The sequence below is a fragment of the Salvelinus fontinalis genome, chromosome 33 (assembly GCF_029448725.1).
Source record: "Salvelinus fontinalis isolate EN_2023a chromosome 33, ASM2944872v1, whole genome shotgun sequence".
NCBI lineage: Eukaryota > Metazoa > Chordata > Actinopteri > Salmoniformes > Salmonidae > Salvelinus > Salvelinus fontinalis.
The window spans coordinates 35,565,775-35,578,390 of record NC_074697.1 but is presented as its reverse complement, the minus strand read 5'-3'; the positions used below and the strand labels follow the sequence as shown (position 1 = coordinate 35,578,390).

The window sequence follows — 12,616 nt, the reverse complement described above, 5'->3', positions numbered from 1 at the left end:
TTAACACAGCCCTACCACCTACTGGGCTGGTCACACTGCCTTAACACAGCCCTACCACCTACTGGGCTGGTCACACTGCCTTAACACAGCCCTACCACCTACTGGGCTGGTCACACTGCCTTAACACAGCCCTACCACCTACTGGGCTGGTCACACTGCCTTAACACAGCCCTACCACTTACTGGGCTGGTCACACTGCCTCAACACAGCCCTATCACCTACTGGGCTGGTCACACTGCCTTAACACAGCCCTATCACTTACTGGGCTGGTCACACTGCCTTAACACAGCCCTACCACCTACTGGGCTGGTTACACTGACTTAACACAGCCCTACCACCTACTGGGCTGGTCACACTGCCTTAACACAGCCCTACCACTTACTGGGCTGGTCACACTGCCTTAAAACAGCCCTACCACCTACTGGGCTGGTTACACTGCCTTAACACAGCCCTACCACCTACTGGACTGGTCACACTGCCTTAACACAGCCCTACCACCTACTGGGCTCATCTCAAATCAAATCAAAGTTTATTTGTCACGTGCACCGAATACAACAGGTGTAGGTAGACCTTACAGTGAAATGCTTACTTACAGGCTCTAACCAATAGTGCAAAAAAGGTATTAGGTGAACAACAGGCAGGTAAAGAATTAAAACAACAGTAAAAAGACAGGCTATATACAGTAGCGAGGCTATAAAAGTAGCGAGGCTACATACAGACACTGGTTAGTCAGGCTGATTGAGGTTGTATGTACATGTAGATATGGTTAAAGTGACTATGCATATATGATGAACAGAGAGTATCTAGTTATTCATATAATAGGTAATTTGATCGCAGAGAGATTTTGTATGTATCCCAAATGGCATGTATTCCCTATGTAGTGCACAAATGTTGACCCGAGCCAAATGGGCCCTATATAGCGAATAGGGTACCATTTGGGATGCAGCCATTGGCTTTCCATTCGTGTGCAGTGTCTCCTTGTCACACAGTGTAACGATCTGATGTCATAATGGTGTCTGAACACATCTGAAAATGCATTGTTACTAATTCAAAATACTACAGTTGTGTAAAAACCTGCAACAAAATGTCCACTATAGCCATCAGCAGTAGTTTCACCTGGCTGAGCATATTAAATATATAATTCTGTTGAGAAAACGTTCCACACAGATGATCAATATCCTCTGGCTATTCTCCAGGCAGAACTTAAGGTTAAAGGGAAAACAATTTCTGTGCAGGCAAGCATTCTCACTCACTCTCTCATACACTCTCTCATACACACACACACTCTCTCATACACACACACATACTCTCTCATACACACACACACACTCTCTCATACACACACACACTCTCTCATACACACACACACACACACACACACACACACACACACACACACACACACACACACACACACACACACACACACACACACACACACACACACACACACACACACACACACACACACACACACACACACACACACACACAGCCCCTTCAGAATGCTGGAGGGCTTTCTATTTTACAAGAGCAGCATAAATGGGAAAGCTAATGTAGCATTGAATAAGGCTGAGCTGCTACATGCCCTGAGCTCATGAACATATTGCAGCATTTTTCTTCTCCAGCAGGTCACCATTAAATGGGAATTTGTTGGAAGTTTTTCAGTATAATTTACAATGCTCCCCCTCTCAGCAACCTTTTGTTCCAATACTAATGCTATCCCCGGAGATAAATTCTATAAATATTTGAATACGTAAATCTACAGTAGCATCCCACAATGGATTCTTATATGTTTTTCCATGGGTCATTTACTTATACTACTGTTGGTCTGTTTAATGGATTTCTCAATCAGAACTGCATGGCATATGATCAAACATACAGTAGTATATGCTGAAATATATACACAATGCTCAAACATTTGGTAAGTTGGTGAAGTAAGACATTCAGTTGTTACTGTAGGTAAGGGTATCTATAATACAATACAATTCCAATTGTAGTTCAATCTGTGCTATAGTTTGAATCCAAACGGCACCATATTCTGGTCACCTATTCTGGTTAAAAGTGGACAAAAGTAGTGCATTATGTAAGGTATAGCTGCATGGGTAAATAGGCCTCTTTCAAAAGTAACGCACTATATAGGGAAAAGAGAGCCATTTGGGAGTCAGACACACCCATAGATTAATGGTCCAATGATGGTCAGTGTGCATCTTCCTGAGGTAATTGCATTTGTTTCCAGGGCTGTGTTTGTCAGGTGGCATGATGCATGTCGAAATCACTAAATCTACACGGCACAAAACCCATGCAGATTACAAGTAGTAAAACACTCCTCAATCAATCAATTCTCTTTACAAACTAAACTAAGGCTTATTGTATTTTGTCAATAAAAACCTCTGAAAACACAGCAGAATTCTTAAAGCACTCAAAATATGATCCAGAGGAGTGTTCTATCGATGTGAGTAAACAAAACCTCATTACTGAACATAGCTAGCCATCTGTATGTAAAGAACATATTTAACCATCTGTATTGTGTTTTCAAAATCCAATAAAGAAAGTCTAGCTATGGTTTCAGTGAGAGTAGTCAATTACTAAAAAGTGTTCTTTCAGTAAGCAAGGCAAGGTTTGACAGGACCTTTGCTGCACTTGCCACTCGCCAGGTCGTCGTAGTAAATACAGAATTAGTTCCTAACAGACTTGCCTGGTATAAAGCTTGTTTTTTAAGAAGCTTCCTAACAGATCATAGCCAATGCCATCAACATCCAAATGAACATGTATGTCATGTGTCATCGTGACATTACCAGGGGGAAACATAGAGAGAATAGTAGTAGGGGTCTAAACACAAAACCATGAGGAAAGCTTAATTCAACTTTGGAACCCTTAGAGGATTTCCCACCTAGTTGGACAAATGGGTACTGCTCAGATTGGTGGTTTCTGTATCACTATTCAGCGCTGTCCGACTTCAACCACTGAGTGTGTGTGTGTATGTGTGTGTTTGTGTGTGTGTGTGTTTGGTGGGAAGCAGAGCTAAGGCTTCAACGATCTGTAGTTTTAAAGGCCCAGAGGACACTCCACACACACACACACCTCTCTCATACAAACACAAACGCACGCATACGTCAGATGCATACACACACACACACACACACACACACACACACACACACACACACACACACACACACACACACACACACACACACACACACACACACACACACACAAACCCCCCCCCCAAACCCCACCCCCGTCTGTGTGACCAGTGGTCAATCCCAAGGGGGATTCAGTCTCTTTGACTGTTACTGAGTTAGTTGACCTGGTCCCTGATCTTTCCCAGCACTGCACTCTGTGGCTCACAGCCAGATAATTGTACAGTACAACTAATACTGGAAGCTATGTTACCTAGCCTGGTCTTAGCTTGGCCTTTGGGCCAGCCCAGCTCCAGGTAGCCACAGCCCTAAACCTTTCACCAGACCCAGTCAGTACTTCTGTGCCAGGCTGCCAGGCTGCCGCAGGCTCTATGTTTGTTGGTGAGGATGTAAAGTACAGTATATACCCCAGCCACTGCTCTAACTCTACAGCACAGCCCTATACTCCAGCCCAAGGCCTATCCTTCAGCCCCAGCCCTATACCCCAGCCCAAGGCCTATCCTTCAGCCCCAGCCCTAGCAAGGCCTATCCTTCAGCCCAACCTCTATACCTCAGCCCTAGGTCTTACCTCTGTGCTAGGCTGCCCCAGGCTCCATGCTTATTGGTGAGGATGTTGAGGATCTTCTGTTTGAGCTGGTTGGCAGTCACATGGTCTCTGTGTTTGGCAGCGCTGATCAGGTGATCACACATCTTCTCCTCCTCCCTCCGATCAGCAGCGTACTGGGCACAGTTGGACTGACGGAGGGAACACAAGGAGCCATTTTATTTTAAACTTAGTCATGCTAACGCCATGCTAACACCATGCTATGCCTACATGCATACATTATGCTAACACCATGCTAACATAATGCTAAGTGTTAACATTATGCTAAAACTGGGCAGGGTCTATCACCAGGACTTGATTTTACGTGCACTCTGATTGTATATACATTTAATGTAAGGTGTCCTTGAGTGTCTTGAAAGGCATCTGTGAAATACAACTGTCTGTCTGGTGTTAGTATGGCTATGTTATGTTTTGTATTAATATGTCCTTCCTCCGTTGCAATCCTGCGAAATTAGATTCAAACATGAAAATGTGTGAGTCCTGCTAGGATAGCTATGCTAAGCGTGTGTTGAGGGAGAAGAAACCAAAACCATTCAACAGATTCACAGAGGATATTATGGGTGTGTGTGTTTGTGTGTGTGCACACGTGATTAGATATTATAGCCTGGTTAACAGAGCCAATCTCTGCTCCACTTCATCAGCGGGGGCACGTTAGTGAAGAGTCATTTAAACACCGTCGCCGTCTGCTAATGTCTTTTGTTTCACATGGAGAAAAAGAGGGGAATTTGTCCGTTAGAAAGCTTTAATGTCATCTGTTTACATAGGGGTCATAATAAACAATCTGTCCCTATATAAAACTCAACTGTGACAGTGGATGAAGGGCCGGTTGGATAACAAAGAGAAGTAGCCTGTACTGTAGCCTACATGCATAAATTATCACCAAACAGTATGACACAAATAGATTGAAACCTGGTGTGTGATGTTGAAGTGGAGTCAGTGCCTGCGTACCAAATGGCACTCTATTCCCTTTGTGGTACACTACTTTAAAGCTATGGTAAAAAGTAGTGCACTATATAGGGAATAGGGTGACATTTGGGATGCACTCAGTGATCTCCTGCAGGCAGCATCTCAAGGTAATCTAGATTCTAGAGGAGCCGATCAGGATCTGACTTCATCTTCTCCTCGCTAAAATAAGATTGTCTTGCTGCGTCGCCACGGGGCTGCTCCTTCCTGCTCATATACTCAATCTAATTTGCTAACAGAAGCTGGAAGTTAATTGAATTTCCGGCCCTATATTTGAATTGTGTCAGATGTTATACCTCAACATATTCTTCAAATGGCAGATAACTCAATCTCTGCTTGTCATCTCACGTTACCATGTGACGCTGTGACAAATATCAAACCTTATTTATCACTTCACAGGATATGAGGCTGCTGCCCTGACTCTCCTGACACCAACCTAATGTAAAAATGTCTATCTGTCTGGGAATGGAGGGTAGGGGGGGGTTGTGAGGGGTAATATAGTAGAAACAGCGTTGGATGAAAAGTGTAGACTGTCTAGAGTTGTCAGACAGAAGGGATGAGGCCAGAGGAGGGATGAGGGCCAGGTAATCTCTGGGTGTTTCTCAAATGGCACCCAATGGGCTCTGGTCAGAAGTAGTGCACTGTACAGGGAATAGGGTGCCATTTGAAAAGCAGCCTCCCTCGCTACTGGTGACATGGCAGTTGATCTAGCAGGTCAAGGAGCCTCTAGCAGAGGACTACAGGATATCTAACAGCTGCTTGTGGAGGGCTGCAGCCCCAAGATAAGAAACTCATCACTCCTCACATGTACAAGCTACTAACAGAGGGGGCAGAAGATAATTTGTGTGTGTGTGTGTGTGTGCATGTTTGTGTACTTGGGTAAAACACTTCCTATATGACTAATAACATTGTGAGAGAGAGAGACAGAGAGCGAGCGAGAGAGCGAGAGAGCGAGAGTGTTCCAGTGTTCCAGAGTTCCAAATTGAGCAGCAGCTGAAAAAATTAGCTCCTACAAATATTGAAATTTACATGGTTTTTAGAGTGAAGTACATCAGAAAAAAGCAAAAGAAAACTGCAAGACTGAATGGGAGACAAAACAAGCAACAAACAAAGAAGATAGGCTTTTGAAAAAGTAACTATTTAAAAAAAAATGTAGTTATCTTAGCTAGCTGAATTGTTTACCAGTTTCTAAGTAGTTGCTAAGGACTCTCCTGGAAGAAACTAGCAAGCTAACAAAGAATATCTAGTTAACAGAAGAAAAGAAAGACAAAATAAGACAAAATAAGGACAGAAGAAAAAGGACATCAAAGTGAAACAGTCCTCTAAAGACACAAGAGACAATAATACAAGAAGCAATTGTTAACCCACCAGACATCCAAACAGAGAAAGCTAAGAAAAGTTTCAAAGGTTTGTTGATGGGACAGAACCATGAATGCCTGTTTGCAGATCTTACCAGTTGCAAAACAAGAGCAAATGTAATATTTAATACCAGATGAGGGCACATATGGAAAAGGGTTATTTGCAACCATTTCCCTTTCTCAAAAAAGAGAGGCATGAGCCAAGGATATCAGATCAGCATTTTTGAAGAAGCTGACCAGAGCAACATGTATCAAACAGTAAACTTATATAATAATGGAACGGTATTGATACAAAGCAATGATTCAAGCCTCCAGGCTTTTGAGAATAGGTTTGCTACCCTAAAAGCAGAAGCTGAACTCATTTCAGAAACTGAGGGAAAAAGTCAAGGAGGGAGATGGAGAAAAGCAGGCCCCAACGGTCTCTGTGACCCAGCAAGAAGCTCTGTGTCCCTCTACCTACCTCACCTGCAGCAGACAGAGCCAAGGACATGCCTACAACACCAAGAACACCTGCTATGCAATGTTTCCACAACACCCTCTCTCTAGTCGAAGCACAGGTCATAGAACTCAGAGAGAGCAAGCTTCAAGAGGAGGACACTGTCCAGAAACTAAAGGAAGAGAAGAAACAGTTCAGGGAGGAGAGCAGAGCATCTATTGGTAAATTAGAAAGCAGAATGGACAAACTGAGTCAGACAAATGATGACCTCAGAGACCATCTGAGCACAACAAGAAAGGAGCTAGAACAAAGAGAGCGATACATTGACCTCCTCAACCAGCAGCGAGTCATTATGTCCTCTGCACCTAGAGAACATGTCCACCAGCTTGGTACAACACAAGCAGAACCCGAGACCAGCATGGCCTCCACCACACAGCCTGATGACACTGCACCATCCTACCAGTCTGCTCCAGCCCATGTCAGAATACCAGTCTCCCAGTCTGCTCCAGCCCATGTCAGAATACCAGTCTCCCAGTCTGCTCCAGCCCATGTCAGAATACCAGTCTCCCAGTCTGCTCCAGCACAGTGTTCTCCAGCCCAGGTCAACCTAGGCTGGTTGGCTGACCTGGGCTGAAGCAGACTGGTATTCTGACCTGGGCTGGAGCAGACTGGGAGGCTGGTAGGTTGACCTGGGCTGGAGCAGACAGAGGCTGGTAGGTTGACCTACCATACACTAAATTTCAAAAAACTAAAATCATGATTTTCCCCCAAAAAACAGATGTCAGAAACACAAATATAAATTCACCCTGAACAACACCATAATTGAACACACTAAAAGTTACACCTACCTTGGTCTGACCATATCTGCATCGTGAAACTTTAATATGGCAGTAAATGCACTCAAAGAAAAAGCCCGCAGAGCATTGTGTGCAATAAAAATGAAATTATTCGAAATCAACATCCCAATTAGAATTTGGACCAAAATATTTGACAGTGTAATCCTACCAATAGCTCTTTAAGGAAGTGAGATTTGGGGGCCACTCAATAAACTGGACAAACATCCAATTGAAACCCTACATGCAGAATTCTGTCGGAAAATCCTACAAGTCCAGAGAAATACACCAACTAATGCATGTAGGGCAGAATTGGGCCGCTTTCCAGTAATAATGAAAATACAGAAAAGATCATTAAAATTTTGGCTACATCTAAATTCAAGTCCAAATTCGAGTCTGCAATTTAAAGCACTTCAAACCCAAGAGCTGAGCCCAGAAACGAGCCCTCTCAGTCAGCTGGTGTTGGACCTCACCAACCAAGCTGACACCAGCACTGCTTCAAAAGAAAGAATTCCAATAAACAAAATCATGAACAAATCAAAGGACTCATATATACAACATTGGAAAAACGAAACAAAATCCCAAAGCCGACTAAATTGCTATCTGACCCTAAACAGAGAATATGAATTGGCTGAATATCTCTACTCTGTCAGAGATACGAAGCAGAGACAGATCCTTACCAAGTACAGGCTGAGTGACCACTGATTGGCAATAGAAACCGGCAGACATAAAAAGACATGGCTACCCAAAGAGGAGCGTGTACGTGGTCACTGCACGACAGGGGAGGTAGAAACAGAGATGCACTTTCTCCTTTACTGTGATAAATATTCCTCACCAAGAGATTCATTATTCACAGAAATGTCTACGTTTATTCCAAATTTTAACTTATTAAACCCAGAGGAAAAACTAAAAATACTCATGGGCGAAGGAGCAATGGCTCCTCTTGCAGCCAAATATGTATTTGCCTGCCATAGCCTGAGAGACACTGAATAATAACATCTGCATAGTAAGCAGTAACTTACTTATTATTACTACTATTGTTATTACTGTTATTGTTATTACTATTATTATTGTTGTTTATCATTCCAAGTAGTAATGGTATGGGTGGTAATGGTAATGATAGCAGTTTAATGATGGTGGTAGTAGTGGTAATGATGATAGTAGTTGTAGTAGCGATGTAATGGTGAAGATGACGGTTATTTAGTTATAAGTTAGATATAGTTTCATTTTTTTATTACATTACATTCGATTATTGACTGTTACCATTTTATTGTTACTATTTTTTTATTTAATTTTGTATTATTATTTACTGCCATTCTATATTATTATTTGTCATTGTTTATAATTTTATTTCAATGTATATTGTATACATTGTTGCTTTGGCAATATTGACACAATGTTTTTCATGCCAATAAAGCAGCTTGAATTTGAATTTGAGTGAGAGAGAGACAGAGAGCGACAGAGAGAGAGACAGAGAGCGAGAGCGAGCCAGAGAGCGAGAGCGAGAGAGACAGAGAGCGAGAGCGAGCGAGAGAGAGACAGAGAGCGAGAGCGAGAGACAGAGAGCGAGCGAGCGAGAGACAGAGAGAGACAGAGAGAGACAGAGAGAGCCAGAGAGAGCCAGAGAGAGCCAGAGCCAGAGAGAGCCAGAGCCAGAGAGAGCCAGAGAGAGCCAGAGCCAGAGAGAGCCAGAGCCAGAGCCAGAGCCAGAGAGAGCCAGAGCCAGAGCCAGAGCGAGCCAGAGAGAGCCAGAGAGAGCCAGAGAGAGCCAGAGAGAGCCAGAGAGAGCCAGAGCCAGAGCCAGAGCCAGAGCCAGAGCCAGAGCCAGAGCCAGAGCCAGAGCCAGAGCCAGAGCCAGAGAGCCAGAGAGCCAGAGAGACAGAGAGACAGAGAGACAGAGAGACAGAGACAGAGAGCCAGAGACAGAGACAGAGACAGAGACAGACAGACAGAGATAGACCATTGAGAAGGGTAGACACAGGAAAACCTGTCTCCCTGTAGAGGCTGAGACGGAGCTGCATTTCCTGACAAAATATAAAACAATTAGAGAGTGTCATTTTCCCAAATTTGAAACCGTTATTCAAGGTTTCAAAGACCTCTCTGATGAGAGGAGGCTACCCGTCCTGTTGGGGGAGAACGCAGAGAGCTGTGGGTTGGCAGCGCACTACATTGCTGCCTGCCATAAGTTGAGGGACAGTGTCTGACAGACCAATCAACCTGCACATGTCCTCTACTGCATGCTTATTGTTATTGTTGAATGTATGGTTATTTTGACCCTTGGTTATTGTTGTTACTGTTGTCCCGTTGACAATTTTGATTCTAATTTGTATTTTTATATTGTAAATATCCAAAATAAGCTTTGGCAAAATGTACATTGTCACATCATGCCAATAAAGCAAATTGAATTGAATTGAATTGAGAGAGAGAGCAAAAGGAATTGAGTGAGAAAGAGAGAGAGAGCAGCTCTACCTGCTGTCTAAAAGAGGCATGACATTCCTCTGAACAGAGCACCTCCCTGTGCTCAGAAAGCTGCTCCTCTCTCCTCCACTACTGTATGGTAATAAAACCTTCTCGGGCTTCCTTCCATTTAATAAAGAATTCATTAGACACAGAAAGTAGCATTACTAAAGACTGACTGAGCCATATTCCTTATATGGTGCACTACTTTTGACCAGAGCCTATTGGGTCCTCATCAAAAGTAGCGCACTATAAAGAGAATAGGGTGCCATTTGGCATGCAGATACTGTCTAATCACTACAGACGTCCTCTAATTCCTACAGAAATCAATAATGAGAGTGTTGGTGTTCTGATGCTTTGTAGTGAGATCAGGCAGTGTGTTTGATATGTGGGGTAAGTACTGTCTCTGGGGTAGACTCATTACACTGTTGGACGGGCTTAAAGCCAATAAGACCAGATATGAATATAGCTGGCATATCTTTCAGTCTACTTATTAATATTGCTAGCAGGTTGGTTATTATAATCCCTTAGAGTGGCCTAATGGTAAAGCCATAATCCTCCTGGGGAGACACAGGGACTACAGGAGTACTGAGCTGCTGCTAATCCAGTGCTATTCTCTCACAGACCCGGGCTGCCTCCCAAATGCCACCCTATTTCAATGGGCTCTGGTCAAAAGTAGTGCACTATGTATGGAATAGGGTGCCATTTGGGATGCAATACTGAAGTCAGTCACTCCAGAGCAAGGACTATCAAGGCTGCTGTAGTCAGTTAACTAAATTAGATAATGTACTATCTGTACTGTAGGCCTACTATATACAGTACCAGTCAACAGTACTGTATATGAGTACCAGCCTACTCATTCAAGGGTTTTTCTTTATTTTATTGTTTTCTACATTGCAGAATAATAGTGAAGACATCAAAACTACAACTACAAAAACACATATGGAATCATGTAGTAACCAAGAAAGTGTTAAAACAAATCTAAATATATATTTTAAATTCTTCAAAGTAAAAGCAGCCAACAAGTGCTCTGCATATGTGGGAACTCCAAGACTTTTGGAAAAGCATTCCAGGTGAAGTTGGTTGAGAGAATGCCAAGAGTGTGCAAAGCTGTCATCAAGGCAAAGGGTGGCTACTTTGAAGAATCTAAAATATAAAATATATTTTGATTTGTTTAACACTTTTTTGGTTACCACATGATTCCATATGTGTTATTTCATAGTTTTGATGTCTTCACTATTATTCTACAATGTATAAAATAGTAAACAATTAAGAAAAAACCATTGAACGAGTAGGTGTGTCCAAACTTGACTGGTACTATATATACTGTATAAATGTGCTGTACCTCAAACTCAGCGTGTTTATGGACGTCTTCTGCTCTCTGTCTGTTGAGGATGAACTCTGCCTCATTGGCAACACGCACGATGTGGTCCTTCATAGCATGACACAGCAATCTGGAACAGACAGACAGAATACCAGTTAGTCAGTCAGTTAACACATCTATGTGGTCCTTCATAGCATGACACAACAACCTGAAAACACACAGACACATAGAAAGACAGACAGATCCTCCCCCCCCCCAGCTCCCTGACGTCTCTGGCCCTGATCGCCTCTCCTCCCATGGTTGAATGATTCCTCAGCCTGCCTGGCGTACATTCTACCTGCTTCTGCCCACGCTTCAATCGTTTTAATAATTGAAAACACCCAGGCTTCTATGTGGAGATTATATGCCATTTTACACCCAATTAGGTCTGCTTTGCTTTAATTAAAGAGCTTCTGATACCCTCTTCTGCATCCCAAATGACAACCTATTTCAATAATAGCACAATAATAGCACCAGAGCCCTGGTAAAAAGTAGTGCTCTACATAGGTAATAGGGTGCCATTTTGGAAGTATCCTCTGTCTCGGGGAGAGGCCTCATAGAACTGCAGTTATCAGATTAGTGTTGACAAGCTTTTAACTACAACTACTGAACAATTCTCCCTCTCCTCGTTTAGACGTTAATATTCTCAACTAGGATTGTAGTTAGTTGGTTACCTGGTTATCTTAGCTAGTTTATTAGCTGATAGGTTAGAGAGAAATACAGGACAGTTTGGTTAGCTGTTTGGTTATCGTTCAGAGGACTGCAGATGGCTGATATGCTGGTTGGTTAGATATAGCAGGTCTCTGTCCCAAATGGAACCCTGTTTCCTATAACATAAGTAATAGGGTTCCATTTGGGATGCAGTTCAGGTGTCCACAGTACAGAGATAGTGGTAGTGTAGGAGAGAGGAGATCTGCAAGCAGCACCCTGGACAGCGCCGTGTGACAGAGTGGTAGAGTGGCAGTGTAGCGGAGTGGCAGAGCGGCCAGGCCACAATGGAGTAAGGCTGTTTATCCAGGCCCAACATGGGAGCAGGGGAGGTGCCAGGGAGGGCTAAGACAGGGCTGGGTTGGGCACAGTGAGGCTGCACTGGGGTATAGGGCTGGGGCTGGGGTATAGGGCTGGGGCTGGGGTATAGGGCTGGGGTATAGGGCTGGGGTATAGGGCTGGGGTATAGGGCTGGGGTTGGGTATAGGGCTGCACTGGGGTATAGGGCTGCACTGGGGTATAGGGCTGGGGCTGGGGTATAGGGCTGGGGCTGGGGTATAGGGCTGGGGTATAGGGCTGGGGTATAGGGCTGGGGTATAGGGCTGGGGTTGGGTATAGGGCTGCACTGGGGTATAGGGCTAGGGCTGGGGCTGGGGCATAAGACTGACGCTGGGCAGTTTGTATGTAAGAGGGTTACACAGATGGGTCTCCAGATGGACTTGGAGGCTGATCTTTTCTATAACACCCT

The 12,616-nt window shown here is 43.7% G+C and overlaps 1 protein-coding gene across 4 annotated transcripts in view; it reads right to left on the bottom strand.

Annotated features, from left to right (window-relative positions):
* LOC129832130 (neurobeachin-like) overlaps positions 1 to 12,616 on the bottom strand; it is a 319,438-nt gene that overhangs the window by 169,909 nt on the left and 136,913 nt on the right. For all 4 annotated transcript variants that reach the window (XM_055895922.1, XM_055895923.1, XM_055895924.1 and 1 more), the window contains 2 exons: positions 11,143 to 11,251; positions 3,715 to 3,881 (listed from right to left, as the gene is read on the bottom strand). In XM_055895922.1, the coding sequence (XP_055751897.1) occupies positions 3,715 to 3,881; positions 11,143 to 11,251 (276 nt within the window). The remainder of the gene's footprint in view (positions 1 to 3,714; positions 3,882 to 11,142; positions 11,252 to 12,616) is intronic.